General features: G+C 44.2%; 1 protein-coding gene and 1 pseudogene across 3 annotated transcripts in view; one reads left to right on the forward strand and one right to left on the reverse strand.

Moving 5' to 3' along the window:
* Nucleotides 1-2,596: 2,596 nt before the first annotated feature.
* Nucleotides 2,597-19,868, forward strand: part of FGF14 (fibroblast growth factor 14) — a gene marked incomplete at both ends in the record, with an annotated part of 579,759 nt that continues 562,487 nt past the window's right edge. For both annotated transcript variants that reach the window (XM_079721985.1, XM_079721987.1), the window contains one exon: nucleotides 2,597-2,804. In XM_079721985.1, coding sequence (XP_079578111.1) covers nucleotides 2,597-2,804 — 208 coding nt within the window. The remainder of the gene's footprint in view (nucleotides 2,805-19,868) is intronic.
* LOC307065208 (small ribosomal subunit protein eS6-like) lies at nucleotides 17,937-18,612 on the reverse strand (annotated as a pseudogene). Its single transcript has one exon. The product of its transcript is annotated as a small ribosomal subunit protein eS6-like (transcript).

Consider the following 19,868-nt stretch of genomic DNA (forward strand, 5'->3'; position numbering starts at 1 on the left):
GGCATATGTCCAGTGGTAATACATTGGGATATTCTGGAACCCCTGACAGGACACCAGAATGTTATAAAAGCAGCATGTGGTAAGTGAACCTGTCAGATTGATAACAAAAATTCTTTCCTAATGAATTGGCAATGCTATTCCATTTTACCTCTTTCAAAAAAGAATCCCGCTCTTCAATTTCTTTTTCAGCCTGATTCTAAGTCATTTGACGTTAAATCCATGGACTTTTATTATTCTCTCTTTCCTTACTTCCCAAACTTGATTTAGAGTGCAGTTAATCTTAGTAATTTCTTTAAGCTGTATGACATGATGCCTTAGGCCCATTGAGGACATCCATATTTAACTTTCAAGTTTCTTAACTTTCATAAAATTTGCTTGTGTTAAATTCCTCTTCCATCTTGCTTAAAATCAACTGACATTTCCCCAAAGGGTTCAAGATATTGGATACAAATGTTGGCATCTCAAAATTCCTCCTAAATATTAGAAAACACTAGCAGTGGGAAAGTTGTTTATTACATTTTCATATTTTGATAACTGATAATTAAGAAGTTAATTTTCTTTAAAATCAGTCCTCAACAACATAAATCTACATCTATTTGTTTTTAAGATAGTTTGATATTCCATGCAGTAGAGGTAGTAGTTTTAATTTTTTGAAATTAAGACGGAGCTTCTAAATATATTTTAAAAAATTAAACATTTTATGTCAATTTTCCCATAAAAGTGGAAATAAACTGGCATAATGTTAATTCATTTGCCTAACAGCAGTGAGAGTGGTCAATTTTACTTTTCCAAAATGCTCAGCTCACAAATATGAAATGCTAACATTTATTAATTTTGACTAGCAAGTACCCTGGAGTTTGTTATATTGTTCTTTGAAATTGTACTATTTTGTGCATTGTATTTTTTCCTAAATAAGAGAAATCAACAGCTTTGCCCTAAATCTTTCGATTTTCTGGGAAATTAGGGAGTTGGGTTGCATCTTGATGAAAGAGAAATTTTGTCCATTTTGTTACGTTAGATCGTGGTGGCCGGTGACAAGGTTGTATATTAGTGTAGCTAAGTGAACGGGGGTGAACTCAGTGTTAGTTCAGTTAATGGGTGCAGAAACAGGCAATGAATTAGTGTGTGAATCAAGCAGAGTGCTTTCTGTACCAAAAAAATATTTGAAGATAATAGGTTGTCTGTCTAGAAAAGGCATAAATGTTCTCATTGACGTGTGACCCTCCTCAGCAAAGTAGAGTTTGTCGCCCCGATTTTAGTGCTTGCCCTTTGAACAGTACTTGTTTCTGCAAGTACATATTTGTCATATGCCTAGTGTATATTTTTCAAACAGTGCTTTAAGTAGGATTCAAATAACAACTAAAGGAACGAGTTGTCCTTAATGTTTTAGATGCTGTAGATGCGGCTTTTGAAAATGTAAGGTGGAACTAATTCTGGTCAAGGAGTGTGGTACTAAACTACTGTTTCTATTTAAACCCCTGCCTCCCCTCCACCCTGTGTATTTTTTAAGGTTTACTAATTATAATTACTTTTCCTTTTCGAAATTCACTTTTAAGAGAAGGCTCTGCTAGCTGGCTGCAAGAGCGAGCAGCAAGCCTAATCATGCCGGGCAGAGGAGGGAGAGGGTCAGATAGTGGGGCTGTGGCTGGGTGCTAGTGGTGGGGGACTTCGAGAGGGGGACCAGCGGAGAGACTGCAGTGACACTGCCCTCCCTGGGCGGGTGGAAGCATCTCACTGGTGACGGGTCTGAAAGCACGTGGCTACGTCATGGAAAGCCAGTCTTTTCAATGCAAACTTCAACCCCTCCTCCTCCTCCCCCTAATGCCGGTAACTCACATCCAAGGCTGGGCGAGGAATCCGGAGGGGAGATTTTCCTCATGCTCACCGTTGTTGGAAACTGGGAGAGAGCGACAGGAAGGCAGCAGGGGATCCGAGGCGCTCTCTACCTATTACCAGCCTGACCAGGGGAGGGGTCACCTAGATTCGCATCTTTTCTTCGTGGTGGTTGAGAACTGCAGGTTCAATCCGATCCCCCTGAGCACTGGCGATTGATTATAAAAAAAAAAAATCGACACTGGGAGAAGGGAGGCTGTGTCTTCGGCTGTCAGACTCGGAGGTGGTATTGGTGTGTGTATGTGTGCTGGTGGTTTTTTTCTTTTTCTTTTTCTTTTTTCTTTCTTTCTTTCTTTCCTTTTTTTTTTTTTTTTTTTTTTTTTTTTTTTTCCCTTTCCTTCTCTCCTAGGGACTACACAATGGCAGTCTTCTCTCAGTGAGATGAATCCTGCTTTGACTCCTGCAGACTCACCCAGCCTCATAGCGATCAACTAAAAGGCTATGGTTTTCTCTTTGGGGATCTTTTGTGCATTACTGTTCTCCCTGATTAGTTCTGGTCTCAGTTGGGATTTCTTTGCTTTTTTGTTTGCCTTCATGCTGAAAAAGGATTTTTTTGCCAACCCTTTGGTAATAATCCAGTGGTGATCAAGGGGATAAATCATTCACCCTGGCCGAAAGAAAACAATCACTGAGAAGTCTCAAAGAAATATACCACGTGAGGGGAAAAAACTGGGAGAAGATCCGGAATATTATCGTTTTTCCTATGGTAAAACCGGTGCCCCTCTTCAGGAGAACTGATTTCAAATTATTATTATGCAACCACAAGGATCTCTTCTTTCTCAGGGTGTCTAAGCTGCTGGATTGCTTTTCGCCCAAATCAATGTGGTTTCTTTGGAACATTTTCAGCAAAGGAACGCATATGCTGCAGTGTCTTTGTGGCAAGAGTCTTAAGAAAAACAAGAACCCAACTGGTAAGCAAAACATGCATCATGTTATGTTTTTCCTCATAATAACCTGTCTGTTGCTCATTGAGCTAGATCTGCAGTTCGGCTACGCAGGAAGGCAGGGGAAACAGAGAAGGACCAGGACAGTGTTGTGTATAGGGGTGTTGCGTGGATAAACAAGTAACAGCTGGATCGGCGTCTGTGAGCCCCACATCATTTCCAGCATCTCGTGGCTGTGCCACAATCCATCACTAGAAGGGAGGAGGAAACTTTTTTTTTTCTTTTCTTTTTTTGGAATGTATCTGGTTGACGATGTTTGGTGGAATATTGAAGGGTTTATGGCTTAAGGTTTGGCCCGAGGCAGTTGAAGCTTCGGTAGTTGCCAGGAGAAAGCACCGCGAGCTCCCCTGACTCGTGCGGCAGGTCCGGGGCCGTAGCTCGGTGCCGAGAACCTGCTCCAGACTTTCTGAGTAGCTTGCACAATATTCGCCACCCCGTCACCTTCACCAAAGGAAAGGGGCCTCTCCGTCGCGGCCCCGCTCCCCCGCCAGCCCCCGCCTCCCGCCCCCGTCTAGCTCCGCGTGCCGAAGTATGAACTCCTTCCCCCGTCTGCCTCCGACACGCCTGCCGCTGGGAAAACTTGAGCAGGGCTCGTGCCGGGAGGGAACCCCAGACGGAGCAGACAAGCCCGGCCTCTCTAGTATATGTCATTTAAACCTCCCTTTGAAAAAGCAGTATCCTAGCCCGGCGTCGGGGTCCCCCGGGTGGGATGAGCCTGGCCCCGGGTCCCTGCTTCAGCCGCCTGGCGATCGTGCGCCCCCATTCCTAAAGGCTCCAACCGGGGAACTTGCAGTACATTACATAAGAAATGGAAATGCAGGTGATTCGGGGAGTCGGGTCCCCGGGGTTCACTTCCCGCTATCTCAGTCTGGGGGCGGCCGCGGAGCTGTGGGCGAGCAACCCCGGGGAGGCCAGGCCGGAGGGCTGCGTGGCGGCGGCGGCGCACGGGCGAGGAGGCTGGGCGCGGCGGGTCCGGGAGCCGCGAGCGCCGGCGGCGGGGTGTGTGTGGTGTCCCCCGGTTCGCTTCAGGCCGGGGAGGGACCCGGGCTGGGTGTTCTGTGTCTGGGGCCCTGTTGGGGGCGGGGCCCTGGCCGTCCTGCAGTGGCAGCCCGGGTGTCCGAGGCTTCTGACGCTGGCACTGCGGTGTAGTAGATCATGGCTCCCCGCGGGCGCCCTGACACCCCGAGCTCCGCCAGGGGCCGCGCTGGCACCCGGAGCCCCAGCGGCCGGGCAGCAAGTGGCGGCCGCCTCCCTGCCTCCGAAGCTGCCTAATGCAGCCTAGTTGGGCGGCGCGCTCCCAGTGAGCTGCCGCCCGCGGGTGCCGGGATCGAGAGGAGGAGGAGGGGAGAAGGGGGAGGAGGAGGATGAGGGAGGGGAGGGGAGGGGAGGGGAGGGGAGGGGAGGGGGAGGAGGTGTGGGTGGGCGGGGATGGAGGCGGTGGGTGTGGAGGCTGAGCACCCCTTGCAGCCCCCTCTGCTGCGGCAGAAGGGAAACTGCGAGTTCTGAGACCGTCCGGAAGGGCAGATGCTCGCGTGCTGGCGGACGCCTGGCAGTTGCCGTCAGCTGGGACCTTTGCATGGCTGTTGAGTCTGTGGGCGCGGTGCTGCAGCGGGCTCCGTGCCTCCGTCCTGGAGTTCTCATCCCTGTGCTCTAGCTCTGCCCGCTTTCTTCCCGTCCCTCTCTTCTTACCCCCGACCCGACCCCCACCCCCTCCATCCCCGGTCCTTTGACCCTTCTCTCTCTTAACTTAGCGTTTAGCAGCTCTGAGATGATCCCACCATCCTGAGAGCTACCCAAGGAGAAAGCAGTGTGGTCACCTTACCAACCACGTCTCCAGTTGGGCTGTCAGGTGTACCCTAACCCCGCATCAAGCCCAGCACTTGCTGATGCCTTGGTCATAGCTAGATCTGCAACACCACCATCTCAAGTTCACGCGAAGACCCTTTTGGCAAGACTTCCTAAAGTGGGACAAGCCAAGGGCTGCGGTGGGGTTCCTCCCTCACACAGTAAAATTACTGGTTTTTGAAGCCTTCTTGTGTTCTTCTTTGAAAAGATTTAACTCCCTCTGAGACAGGACTAGAAAAGCATTTCTTTAGACTTCGCCATTTGTTTAGGGATCTTGAAGTCAGTCCCTCCATAGTACTGGAGAGTGGGCAATAATTCAGCATGGAACAGTAAGTTTTCTTACTGCCTTTGATAATAATGTCTTTTTTTTTTTTTTTTGGGGGGTAAACAGTTTTACTGGAAACACTAAGTTTCACCCATACACGATTCAAGATCTTTTTATTACACCTCCCCCACCCCACCCACTTGCATCTCTCTGGAATAAAGTAGATTTTTTTTTCCTTCCGAGGCATTTGAAGGTGTCAAACAAATGACGACTTATTTTTAGAGCAATTTATTTTGCAGTTTATGAATGCTAAAGTACTCGGGGGTGAATTGATGGGTCAACTCAAACTCTGTCTAACAACCACTCCGACTATTCCACTAGGATAGTTTAAGTCTTAGACTGCCAGGGGTGAGAATTCCAACCTGGAAGATGGAGCATTTTGTAAATTATTTTTAAATGGGACATTAATGTGTTACACTATGTATCTCACCTTCTGAAAGTTTTGCCTTTTGAGCTTAAACCATTCCATGCCTAGCCATTCCCTTTCAGGATTGTAATTGGTAAATTCCATTCTCCTTCTGCTATTAACATGAAGCCTAAAATCGTTTGCAGGTTTTTGATCCCAAGATAGCAGTATAACTAAGAAGTTAATTAGGTAATTGAAATAAAACAAAGACTAAAATCCTCTTAACTGTTAAAACCAGAAAGAACAGATTGACTACTACCTATTATGTTATCTTAAATCTAAAATGAGGACAATTAACTGGTTTCAAACTAAGAAGCTTGTCAGAATACCTGCACGTACCAGTAGTAGGATCATGCATTTGGTGTAACGACTTCTTATTAGATGAATTTTTCTTCCCAATCTTTGTAAGTTATAAAATAATTTACTGATTATTCCCACTGCTTTAAGTTGTCAAGAAGTACAGGCAGTTCGGTCAGGGGTTCCTGAGAGGAATTTCAGAGCACTGCTATATAATCAGGTTGATGTAGAAATAAGCAAATAATAGAGTCATGAACTTAAGGGCAAAGTTACTCATCTACCCTAAAGTTCTTAATTCATGTTTAAATAAGTGTTAATTAAGTAGGTTTTTTTAGTTGTTTTTATGTAAAAGTTAACTGGAAAAGAACATGAAGAATATATTTGCACAATATATGCTTTTTAAAATAAATTGCAATAGCTTAGAAATCCTGGATAGAAAGTAAATTTACTGTCTTCATAAACATGTCCAATATCTCACAATACAACTATTATCAGAGAACACACACACACACACACACGCTTAATGTCCTACCTTCCCTTATTTTCCCAGTAGAGGAATAGCTATATGTTTAGAATAGATGTTACCTGCTTCAACTCTCACTGCATGGGTTATGCAAGGTGACTGTATTTTAGGCAGATCATTAAATAGGGAATACTGAGTCCAAGGCACTTACTTTGCCTGGAGGAGGGCTTGATATGTTTCTTTAAATTAGTACTGAGAGTTTGGACTGACGGATGTGTGTCACAGGCCAGTTTGGGAAATAATCTAGGTCACTGAAATCTGAGCAATGGCTGCTAAGGAAATAAATATGGTTGGAAAAAAGAAGTCCACAAATAGGGGACTTCCCTGGTGGCGCAGTGGTTAAGACTCCGTGCTCCCAATGCAGGGGCCCAGGTGGGGAACTAGATCGCACATGCATGCTGCAACTAGGAGTTTGCATGCCACAACGAACTAAGGAGCCCGCCTACCACAACTAAGGTCCAGCGCAATCAAGTAAATAAATAAGTAAGTATTAAAAAAAAAAAAGTCCACACTAAAGATAAATACGAAGGTCGTATCACGGATGTTTCTTCAGATACATAATGTCCAACAGGCAAAGGAAGCCACAGACCCTCAAATATATACAGCTACTCACACATACAAACTTCCACGGCTTGATAGGATTTTGGAAAGCAGAGATGTTAAGAAAAATTGTAACCAGATGTAATTTTATTGGGTACCAGTGTTTGTGGCAAGGAGGGTACGAAGCGGATGCCCTAGACCTAGTTCTGCAGAGCACGTTTAGAAAACCCCACAGACTCATGGCCCTGAGTGTTTCCTCTTCTGAACTGTCTCCCTCTCTGCCATGAAACTTTGAGATGAAACAAGCAGGGCTTGGCAGAAGTCACTGTCACTTTCTATTTCCTACTTTTTTGGGGTGTCTTCCAGCTCTGCTTTTCCCTTTGACTAAGCTGTTTTAGGTGCCAAACACATCTGGTGTGCCACTGTTACTCATTTAAATATATGTTATTCTTTTAAAGCTACTTGCTTTACATCTAGGGGCGGTCATGGCTTTGAGAAGTGAGAAAATAGGCAGAGGGAGAAGAAAAAAGAGTAAGCATGTTTCACCGCTTCCCCTCTGCCTGCCGACTCATCTTGGGTTCCTGTAGAGCTGGGTGAGCCACAAATGGGCCATACATAACCTGTGCATTTCTAAACACTGAGCGTATGTAAAACGGAGACATCAAATTCAGACTGCATGGCTGGAACACCAGATGTAAGGTCCTTCTCTTTCTGATATGCTTGCCTTCGGCGTGGGATTCCATGTAATATGAGTTGGCCTTGGATTGCATCTAGGAAGCTTCAGTACTGAAGTAGCAAAATGAGTTTTGCAGGCAGTAGCACTTCCTGAACCAAAGGATGGCATGTTAGGTAGGCTTCCAAGTATTGACTTGTTGGGAGTGTCGCCGGTTTTGTTTTATGTTTGTTTTAATTTATATCCAAGTTAACAAGTGTGAAATCCAATCAGTGATCATCTAAACTTGGTTTTAACAGTGGAGATCACTTTAGTTGTACCCATATCCAGCCTGTTCTCATCATAGGCAGCCTCCCTGAGAACATCCGTTCAAACGATGCATTGCTTTCAGAAGGTGCTAAAGCTAATTCTATAGTTCCCATTTCCTACGTGGAGCCACTCCTTTAAAAATGTTCAAACCCAGTCTTCCATGTTTTAGCAACACAAACACTGAGGACTTTTGTGAAGTGTTTTTTTTTTGTCTTTTTTTTTTGTGGTACACGGGCCTCTCACTGTTGTGGCCTCTCCTGTTGCAGAGCACAGGCTCCGGACGCGCAGGCTCAGCGGCCATGGCTCACGGGCCCAGCCGCTCCGCGGCATGTGGGATCTTCCCGGACCGGGGCACGAACCCGTGTTCCCTGCATCGGCAGGTGGACTCCCAACCACTGCGCCACCACGAAAGCCCTTGTGAAGTGTTTTTATACATATTGTAACAAGGACAACAACCAAAGTTTTTGCTCCTTTGTACATTTTGGCATCATAACTCACTCAATTGACTCATAAGCTTTCTATAAATATGTAGATGTCTCAAAATGGAAGCATTTATTCAAGATAGTTTCTTATGGCTTATGGGGAAACAGTTGGGATGTTTGAACAGTATATTTGAAGCTCCTCTACTAAGTTTTAAATGAGACATTGCATCGTGTCTATATTCTTAATAAAACCTTTGAGCCCAACTTAGTACCACCTCCAGGAGGGACAGTGGGCCAGGGAAATACCTGCAGACACGTCTATCTGCCTGGTGCCATAGTCTGTGTGGTGTTCCTTAGGGTTTTAGATTGTGTACTATGTACTACATTAAGTTATAAGAGTTGAACTTGAGCACAGAATGGCAGGGAATTGTCTGAGGGCGACTTCTCAGTTCCTCCATATGCCTCCAGAGATGCACTAACTGTTTTTTTTTTTTTTTTTGCTGTCTGCTTTTGAAGGACCAAGTATGTCTTGATGTTTTCCCTATATATTTCTCTAGTTGGTTCAAACTAATTTTCTGCTTTGGCCAGAAGTAAAAGGTAGGATGATGAAGGGAAGAGGAGTTGAAAGGAGGAATTCTTAGGGCTTTCCTAAACATGAAAGCAAAAAAGGAGGCATAGTGCAGACATGTTTTACAGGGAACACTGAAGTTTTTGTTTATCTAACCTGCTAACACCGTCGAAGAAAGTCACCTAACAGTTGTTGAGCACTGCTGCCTTTATCGCTGTCCCCTCACAAAAACTCAGGTTATGACAAGACTCAGGTTTTCAATACATTAAATGAATTAATGGTGAAAAATAGGGTTTTCTGAGAAAGTTAACTGTAACTGCCACTGTCATACAATTTACTTGGTTAAGTTCACTTAACGCCTACTCCTTTCCAGCAGTGCCAACCAAGAATTTGGCTTCTAAATGTTAAAACCAAGAAGGAAAAAAGGCTGTTAGTGGCCTTCTTTCTCTTCATGCTCCGCGCCAGGGCATCCTGAAACATGGTTTGCAAACATTCCCTGGGCTCAGGCCTTCCTCAAACACACAAGCGCATTCACCCCTTCTGGCCCGCTCAGCCTTTAAATAACAAGTGTTAGGGCACCATTTGGTTCCCTCTGCCAGAGCCCCGCTGCATTTTCTTTTCTGATCTTTAATGTTCTCCAAAAGGAAGGCATTCCGAAAAACAGTGGAGTGAATTTGAATTGTATCTCTCTTCCTGTCTGAACTCCTTTCTGTGAAGATGGTCACTGGGACCATCCGATGTGGCATGTTTCCGTTCCAGAGGGGACAGCACCTCAACAGCCTCGAGTTTCACTTGCTTTGAAAGGAGGTGCCCCCTCCCTTCCTATTTTGTTCTTTTTCGTTTTAAAGCAGTCATCTGCAAACTTGGTGGCGCCCTGCTTTCCCAAAACCACACTCAGCTACTCAGCTTCCGCCCTCCGGAGCCACCGTCAAAGGCGGACGCACGACTGGGGCAGAGCCCCGCCTGCCAGAGCAGCGAGCGGGACGTGAGCTGTTTTCTCACGACGCGAGCCGGCCACCTCTGCGGCTCGGATCTGCTTCCAGGAGTCGGGCCCCTCGGGGATCTGGCCGGAGCCGGGCTCGGAGTCTGCCTAGTGGAGCCCCGAAGAGAGGAGGCACGCAGGCGACGCGTGGCCTTCCTCCGCTGTGACCCACGGCCAGAGCTCCCGGGACCGGCCACCCGCGCTCCACGCCTCGAGGCGTCTGGGGCTCTGCGGCGCAATGCGACGGAAGCGGCCCGTCCGAGCCGCCGTAGCGCGGGAGGTTTCCGTTGCCACAGGGATGACCTCTGACCCTGGAGCGTCTCGGGGGGGCTCGGAGGCCGGCGCAGCCTTTACTGTGGAAACCACGTGGCCGGAAGCCGCGGTGTTGGCGCGACGGGGTGCGCGGGCCGCGCCAGCCGTTGACGCGACGCACCTTGGCGGGCCCCGGGCCGGCGACCTCGAGCGTGCCCCGGTGCATCCCCGGGCCGAAGGGCGGCGGAAGAGTTTGCTTCCAGCCCACAGGTGGCCGCCTCGCCCCGACGCACTGCAGGGTTTAGAGAAAAAGGGACTAGCTAGGTGGCGGATGCGCCCAAGTTCCGGACTGGGAGAGCATGAGTCCAGCCCGCACTAGCTACTGGGAGGCCGAGGAGGGCTCCTGAAATTCTGTGGGCCTCAAGTTTCTTCGACTGCAGTGCAAGGGCATTGATTAGAATAATCTCAGGTCGGCTCCCACTCTCATGTTCCAAGCGTCTTGTAACTTTACACCCGATTTGGCTTCTGAATGAACTTTTCCCTCTTCCCTGTATCTCTCCTGGACTATGTTGAGTATATTTAAGTTGTAGTTTAAACCCGAGGCTATCAGAGATCGAAGGCCACCTGCGGGCTCATGACCGACCTTTTAGAGGTGTGGCAACTCCTTCCGGGTGCAGAGGTGACTCTTCCAAGAGCCGGTTTCAGTGGTGGGGAAAGCACAGTTCACAGCTTTGAGCCCTGCAAGAAGACACGCATTGTATTTTACTGGTGACACCACCAAGAGCTCTTCATGCATTTTACAGAGTTGTGTGGTTGGTGCTGAAACAGATGGCCTTCTTTTGTATCTGTTGGATTCCCCAGATGTCTTCCTGCAGTCTCTAAACATTTTTTGGAGAGGACTCGACCTACCTTGACTTGTTTTTCCTTCTGTTATCTTGGACTGTTGGGAAGAATCACAAGCATTTTCACATCTGAAAACACACACACACACACAACTTCACTGTATATTTAGAAGTTGAAAAAGACTATTTTGAGGGTATGATAAAGCAAGCTCACTAGTTTATAAAAGAACAGCTAGATCCAAATTGTGTTTCAGTGGATGGAGTAGGTTAAGGTTACCTGCTCAGATGGCTTTACACTTTTTAAAGACTTTTTGTTGGCCTAGTTTCCAAATAGTCTTTTTACCTTTTTTTGTTCCTCTTATGATAAGAATTACCTCCCTGAAGTTTGCTTTTCAAAGAACTGGCCATCAGTTCCTCAAGAAGACTGGGTAGAATATTTACATCTCAAGGCACAGGGAAAGAAAGTAAGTGCCTCCAAGAAGGACTTTTGTTTCCTAAATCCGGAATTTTACAGTCCGTGCCAGCACAGGGGAGGTTTTGGGATTGGTATAAAGGATAGATGGGCTTTGAATTGCTTCAGTAGCTGCATTTCTGTTCTTACAAAGACTCAGTTCCTGAGACAGGGATAGTTGTTTTTAATTCTTCAAAGAATTGAGTTGCAACCTTTATGACATCAAAGGGCTAATCACCCATCCAACTACATTATCTTCTGTTTGCATCTTTAGATCTGGGAGAAGGTCTTCAACTAAGATGGAAATAAAAAGATTTCTGTGTTCTAGATTTAGAGCTTTTTGTTTTGTAAGGTCTTTCCTTCTGGGTATACATAGTTTCACTTAGCTTAGGAGAGGAGGCCTCAAAAAAAGTTCCTATCAGGCTCTGAATATCAGCTTCCAGTCTGGCCCACTTCTCACAGTAGAGCTACTTAAAAAAAAAAGTGTTTTTTTTTTTTTTTTTTTTTCCAAATATCTTGTCAGGTTTCAGCCGAGACAAACAGTAAATATTCCTGGCAGTACTGAACAACCTGTTGGACTCAAGAGGTGTCCCCAAAGAATGTGCAAAAGATCCTACCCTCCCAAGATCCAGAGCCACATCCAAAGGTAGCCAAAGAAAGACTTAGTTCCCCTGAGCGCTGGCAACGATCAGTAGGACACTAGCTGCAAGTGGAGTGCAATCCACACTTCGGCCGTATTTTGAGGGCCCTCAGCCTGATGGTTCCCAGGCCAAGTTCTCAAGACCCAAAATGAGACAAACAAGAAGGCAATAGCTGTCCCTGGGAGAGAAAGGATCCACCACCAGTGCATCTTGGAAAGGAAGGAACAGCGTGAGATTTTCCCTTCCTCTCTCAACTGGGCACTACAGACAGAGATGCGGGAGAGCTGACTCTGGTAAGAATTGTCTGGCATCTGCCAGTTTTCTTAGGCTCCAGAGCAAGTGGGGTTTAAAGTAGAGTGTAGCTCTGACATCTACCTGAATTTGGCAAGGTTTTTCACTAATTTTAACTTGAGTTTCCTATTGGCTGCTTAAGAGAATAACTGGTAGTGGTTTACTGGTTTCCTGGAGAATCCCTTGGAGTCCCTTGAACTCTGAGAGGGACGCATTTGGGGGCTACCCTTCAAGGGTAGGTGTGGGCGCATCTGTACTGTCACTAATTTGTTTATGGTCTTGTAGTTTCTTCAGAGTGGAAAGGCAGTTCAGATAGAGGATGAACAGACTGTGAGGACTGCGGTGACGGATAGGGGGAGTAGTAGAAGTCACTACTTAGAGTCTTCTGTTTTAGGTGCCTCTTGTGTCCTTAATTTTTCATTAGCCATTTGCAGTGAATCTTTCAGTAAAGCTGTTTTGGAATCTTGAAGCCTTTTGGTCAGCTTTATCCTTTAGGTAATCATTATGGCAACAGTGTGGAAAATATCTTTGCGTGGAGCGGGATTGAAGGTAAGAAAGGCCACAGAGGAAGTGGTGAGGTCAAAAATAAGGCAGTGACAGGGGCTGGAGAGGAAGTGGAGTCCCTCTATCTCAGTGGCTAGTTTGAATGTGGGAAGGGAAAAGAGGGAGGTGTCTAGGATGTTCTGACCACAGGTTTTTGATTTGGACCGTTCCTTTTGATGTTGAGCCACTGACCATTTGCCAGTAGAACACTCCTGTCGCCTCAAAGCACAGAGCAAAAACTTGACTCTCTCCAGACTGTTTGTATTCGAGGGGCTGTGGCAACTTTTAATAGCAAGTCGTAAACTTTGACAAGTTTCTCCTTCTAGATCATAATTTAAATAGGCAGTTCTAGGAGAATTGCTCTGGGATAAAGGGTTCGTTTTCTTGACTCCAAACCTGAAAGTCCTTAGGGATAAAAAAAATGCCTTACAATAAAGATAAGTCAAAGGTTTTATGTTTTTTGTTTTAAATGATATACAGTTCTTTGTTGATAGTCGATGATTTGTGTGCAATACTTTGTTCCATTTGAGGAGTCAAATAATACAATTAAAAGCCCATTTTTCAGATTATTCAGGTCTGGCAAGAAAAGAGAAGGAAGTGTGAACTTTATTGAATTTACGTATGTAAGTTTGTGCACCTGCTTCTTGGGTAGCAATGAATGTAATTGTAATTAAAATGCCTTCTTCCCCCTGTAACATTTTGTCGTCTGCACAACTACAGTGGATCACTGAAGTGTGTGGTAGCTAGCCTCTTCTGTAATGCTGCCTCTTACTTAGATAACGTGTAGTTTGGGACGGATTGTAATCTCTATTCTTTCCCCTTCCTGTGTGGAGCGTGTGGCATACTACTGTCGTACTTTAAAAAAGAAGAAATGTGAAAATAAGAAGGCTCAAAGACTAAAACATTTGTAGGGTTTCTGTTTTTTTCTTAAACAGCCACTTATTTCAGAGTCTGAGACTCATATTTTTTGGTTGTGTTTCTGTTGTACCCCAGGTGTTATTGCTTGTAAGCAAAGAAAGGGCTCTGTTTGCTAGGAGGCCTGAGTCACTTTCCGAATTAAACACTCAGCAGTTACCATCATTTGCCACAACGTGTTCTTAATTATTTTTTCTTTTACATTTAAACTTTCCACTCATATGCCAATTAAGTGACATAAAATTCCTCATACATCAGATCTATAATAATAGATATAAAATATTGGAAATATTTTTTAATAGAATGGATACTAAATGTTAGAAATATTTCAATGGTACAGTAACAAATTAAAAAATAAATAAATTTGAAAAAGATAGAAATTTAGGGGATCATGATTGTTTGTTGTTTATTTTATCTTTCCTAATTATATTTCCTTTTAAAATCTTGGGAATCATCTTAAAGAACACAGTGCTCAGGTGGTTCTTGTCCATCTGTGGCACACGTGCCTTTTCATGGGGACGTGAACCCCTGACGTGCACGCTGAAGGTGGGAGTGTGGCCTGATCTGCAGAGTTGTGGAGTCCTGCTACTCTGTTTTCCGTCACTGAAGACTGCCCGCTTTGTCCCGCTCTCCTTGTATTTGTACTGTCATACTCGAGATGTTGTCCTTTCACCTCTTCCCTTTAGTTGTGTCTTTCGAAAGGTTTGTCATCAATTTAACTCTTCAGGCAAGGCTGGGATTAGTATTCAATTGGCTTTTCAACTTTTACATGTATTACATTAGGGGAAAAAGGCAAAAAATGCTAACAATACAGTTGTCAGACAGTAAATGAGACACATCTGTCTGAACTAGAGACACCCGAAGTAGCATTTATTTGACTTAATTTTTTTCTTTCTGTGCTTCAAATAACATGTTAAAAAAACTGTGATGTGGATCTCTTGCTTTAATAGGTTATATAATTAAATAATTTGGGGATATTATTATAATTATTCTACCTTATAGTCCCACTAATGAATGCCTTTAAACTTACTAGATTTTAAAAGACTTATTGCTCTTCTACTTGAACAGAAATATCCTGAATTATTCTGAATCCTGTATTAGTATTTATGCTCTAAGTAATAATAAAAAACTAGCTTTATAGGATGCTTTCTATATGCTAGATACTTTATCTATATTACCTAATTTAGTCCTCAAAAACCATATGTAGGAACTTTTCTTATATTTATCTGAGAAAGGATGATGCCCAGGCATGAAGAGGTTAAGGAATTTGCCTGATGGCACCCAGCCAGTGGTTGGAACCCAAGCAGTCTTTCTCCAGAGACATCCTCTTAAATTCCTGTATTGCAGCTACTGCCCTAAAGACTGTGTTCAAAGCGTATATGTGAAAGTGGCTGGTGGTGTGTCAGTGTTTCTGTGAATCATTATATCCTGAAACTAAAGGGGAATGCAACATATTCAGTGTTTGCAACATGTTCAGATATTTAGAATTTGTAATGCTTTTTTATTGAGCATAATTTACATATATTAAAATGCACAGCTCTTAACTGTAGAGTTTGATGTCTTTTGACTATTGTGTGTATCCTTGTGCCAGACTCCCCATTTAAGATATAGAATATTCTCATCACCCAGAAACCTCATTCTCAGTTCGATTCAGTTCCCACCCGTGCCTTCTGTGAGAGGCAGCCACCGTTCCGCTCTCTGACTCTACCTTAGCCTGTACTAGAGCCTCAGATCATCAGATCCTGGAGTCCTCATGCCCTTGAGTTTGCTCCTTTCACTCCACACGTTGTTGTTTTTGAGATCCACCTGTACCATCGCACGTGAGATGTGTAGGCTTCCATGCGGTAACTTCTGTTTTCTTTTGTAAACTAGAAACTCCTAATTGAACACACCCACTTTTAGTTAACATCCAAAAGTTGCCCGAAACTACAAAGGGTTCGCAAGCCGACCCGGCCCAGTTACAGAGATGCTGGCTGAGGACGGAGACTCCTGGGTCAGAGATGAAGGACTGGATCACTCAGGGCACAACAGGCACAACAGGAAACAGGTTCTTGTTTCCCTTGTCCTAACATCTCCCAGGGGCAGTGCTGAGTAGCCGAGGTGGCTGCCTGCACACAGTGGATTTGTGTCACAGCTGAGGACCTCTGAGTTTAGGAAATCCCCCTTCTTTTAAGGAACGTCTTTCAAAACTGCCCAACCTTTGCCCAGCAGGGAGCCATGGTCTTTATTATCCTGGGGTCGGGGGGGTGGCGGTGGAAATCGCCCTCTAACCTGGAAGCACTATCTTTAGAGCGCAAGGTTGTCTGCAATGCAGATATCCTCGTGAAGACAGTCTGAGTCAAAAGCTCTTAGGACACAGAGCAGAAATCCCACGGATAAGTTGTTCCTTAAATCTGTTTCTGCACAGCAACCTTTTCTTCCCTTTCTGGTTTCTTCAGGACTGCCATTCTTGTTCCAAAGATGCACTTAACAGAGAGAAAAACTTATTTGGAAATTATCTAGAAAATGATCCTGAGGTTTTGAGAAGACAGACAATATACAATCTATACAATAAACCTATTAGTATTTATTAAATAACTATTTGTGCTAAGTTCCATGTTAGTTACTGGGAGAGATTTAAAACATTCCATAAGGATTTGGTCTCTGGCCCCAAAGTACTTAAGCTCAGCGTACAGAGAACACCAGTCATGAGAGAGTCTTGAACGATGGACGGACGCGGGGCGTCTGTAGGAGGCCCATCAAAGATGAGCCGGGAAGAAAGGGAAATCTTGTCGGGAAGTGTGACCTGAGCTGACTTTTGAAAGCGTGTTGCATTTGGCAGGAGAGATAAGTATATTCTTGGCAACGGGAGCACCGTGAGTGAGTTAAAGGCTGAAAGGTTCGTGGTTGGAGATTGGGGGGATGTTAATGGAATCTTATGTCGGGGGATGAGAGGAATCCTAATTCGGAATCCAAAAGCCTGGCAGAGGAGTTAGATTGGATGTGGTAAAAATGAGTGAACTAGAGAATGTTTCTGGAGTGGGAAGACGGAACAACTTTGTTTGTAGCACCTAAGGTACTTGGGGCAGCAGTTAATTTCCCAGTAAGATGATGTTTTCTAGTGAAACATCGCTGGACTGAAAATGTCACAGGCTATTTGGCTACAGGGGAATTGCCGGCAATTTGAACCACAATTTCTTACACGAGAATCCTGATAAACTGCTCTGGCGCTAGCAGCAGATCTATGTTTGAGTAACCCTTGATGACCGTTGCTTAGTGGAGAGATGCATTAAGGAACAATTTGCTAAAAGCACAACTTTTGGAAATGGATTTTGATTTTATGCTCCTTTCTGTTATAAAATTTGAATTGTGTTTTAGGGGGTCAATATCTATTTCTCGGTTATCTTAACGCTTAAGAATGCCACACAACTTATAAAATAATATTTTAAGGAATATCACTTGTTATAACAAGAGCACTAATTCAATTCTCAATGGCCATTTAAACTTTACAAATACATAACTAGTAATGCTTTATAAGCAGCAGTTTCAATTTTTTTGATTTAGAACTGGGATCCTTGTTAGAGATCCTAGTTTATAAGTTTATAAAATGCACATTTATAGGGCCACAAAGCTTAATTCATACAAGTAAGGGAAGGGATTCATTTTAGGTGGCGATAACAGTTGTAGACACCCTGTGCTGGGAGCAAATTAGTGGCATAAACCTGAATTCTGTCATTTCAGTGGATAGTGAATGAGTGATTTAACAATTTTTTGGGGGGTGACAATTAGTGTAAAGGCAATAGACAGCTGCACGATGCAAAAGGTCTGAATGCTACAGAGTTAAGTAAAGGGTCTGAATGTTGTTGCATTAACATAGTTTTGAATAAAAAATTAAAATGTGCATCTAAAGATGCCACAGTCCAAGTTGCATCATACGGATTGCCACAGCTATACATACACTTGCTTACTCAGTGTCTTGGTGGCCGCTAATATTTGTGAGGACCTTCAGGAAAGGAAATTAGGGTCATTCAACTCACTCAGTGCATCATAATCTTACTCTCTTATTTTTATTACTCAAAGCAGGAGGACTTACCTCTGTGAATCTTGGTAACAGTTTTTTGCCTAACTATGCTTTTGCTTTCTCTGTTACAATTTTAACATAAGACGGATCTTTGACCCTTTCTTTCTTGTATTCTTTTAAATTTATAATTGGTAGAAATACTTTTAAATATTATTGTATATGTATATATTTTTCGTGATGTCTGATCTTATTTATTTGTTACTCTTAGAACATCTCATGTTTGACTGGACTCAGACTTAGAAGTAGAAGCTCTCAGAGAGGACAGCCTCAGAGAATGACCTCCTTCATTCTCTTGGCCAAAAGTTTAGCATATTCTGCAGCCTCTTCTTTATTTTTCTTAGTACGCTGTTTCTTCAGAGCAATACGCCAGCGTTTGTGTTGCAGAACACGTGGAGTAACAAGACGCTGAATCTTGGGTGCCTTGGTCCTAGGTTTCTTATGTTCTTTGTTTAGGGGCTTTCTCACAACATACTGGCAGACATCATCTCCTTTAGAGAGACTGAAAACTTTGTGGATTCTGCTAGCTCTTTTGGGCCACAGGCGACGAGGCACAGTAGTATCCGTGAGGCCAGGAATACCCTTCTCCCCTTTTTTTACGATGACCAAATTGAGAATGCTCAGATTGGCCTCCACAATGCAACCCTGTACAGATTTGCACTTTCTTTCTCCAGTCCTCCTTGGTCTGTAACAGGAATGCCCCTTACTCAGTAGCAGGTGGACTCATCCATGGGTCAAGACACCCTGCTTCATGGGGAAACCCTGTTTGTCATTTCCCCCACTGATCTGGACCACATAACCCTTCCGTTCTTCACCCAGAGCATCAGCAGCAACTTCTGTGGCCACATACGCTTCTCATAAAAGGTACGAATGAAGGTTTCTCCTTCATTCATGTCAACATACACCTCCCATTCATTACACAGAAACTTCACTAATTTTCCAGTTACTTGAACTGAAAAACACCCTAGGGTCCATGTGTGTAGGTTATCACCGGCATAATTTTCTATACCAAAAATAATGAAATCATAGTAAATGAGAATAAGGAAACCTACCACAAATACATCCTTACTTTAAAGGTCATGGCCCAGCCCCGCTGCAGCCTCATGGGCCATAATGAGCATTAGCAAATGATACGGTTCAGTGTGTCTGTGATGGTGTCTGCTTCTGAGGCCACCACTTAGTGCGCTGCATCTCTTGGAACAGTGCTCCAGCTACCTGACCACATCAACCAATGCTAAGTGTAACTAGCACCATCCTTGTTAGAGGTCAGCTCCAACATGAGGAAACAATAGCCCAGGCAGAGGCCTTACGTGTGGCAGGTTCATGAGTTAGAAATAACCCTAGGTACACATAATGATTCTACTGTTGTATCTCTGGGCACAGCAAGGGACTAGGTACAGTCCAAGGAAGGCAGTGTCTTCCTCTGTGTTAAGCACTGAGCCCCACGGGGTCTATCAGGGAAACCTTTCTGCTGTGTCAGTTCCTTTTATCAAGTGATGTAAAACTTGGGAACTAGTCTCAATAAATGCCATTAGATTTATAAAAAAGGAATAAAATTAGATGCTGAGATCTGCAGCATAGGATGGAATGGCTGAACAGTAAGGTATGTCTACTTCCTGTATCAGGCTTCTTAGCCAGGCACCTTGGCATTGGACATTATGGATTGGTACAGTCTAACTAGCACTTTATACTTCTCTCAAATAAGCAGGCCATTTAGGTAACTTAGAAGTTAGTTTTGTTACCTCCAAATATATGGTATCTTAGTCTTTCTAGGGGGAGTAGAGGGGGTTTGGAAGGTTAGATAAAGGTGGAAGAGTTGCTGGGGATAGTCGGTCCTGGAGCTAAGGAAGCAATATTGATAGAGATGGACGGAATAAACTCATCCACCCTCCTTCCCCTTTTCTCTCCCATTTCGTTTTCCCTTTGCCACTGCCAATTATGTCAGGAGATTCTGCTTGTTGGACCACATGAGGGACGGATTTGGGCTGGAGTATTCCAAATAGAATGAAGAGTCCATAGCTGTCCTTAGATAGCATTTCATGATAAATGGGTACATTTTCTTTTTAACATCTTTATTGGAGTATAATTGCTTTACAATGGTAGGTTAGTTTCCTCTTTATAACAAAGTGAATCAGCTATATGTATACAT

The sequence above is a fragment of the Hyperoodon ampullatus genome, assembly GCF_949752795.1.
Source record: "Hyperoodon ampullatus genome assembly, chromosome: 16".
Classification (NCBI taxonomy): Eukaryota; Metazoa; Chordata; class Mammalia; order Artiodactyla; family Ziphiidae; genus Hyperoodon; species Hyperoodon ampullatus.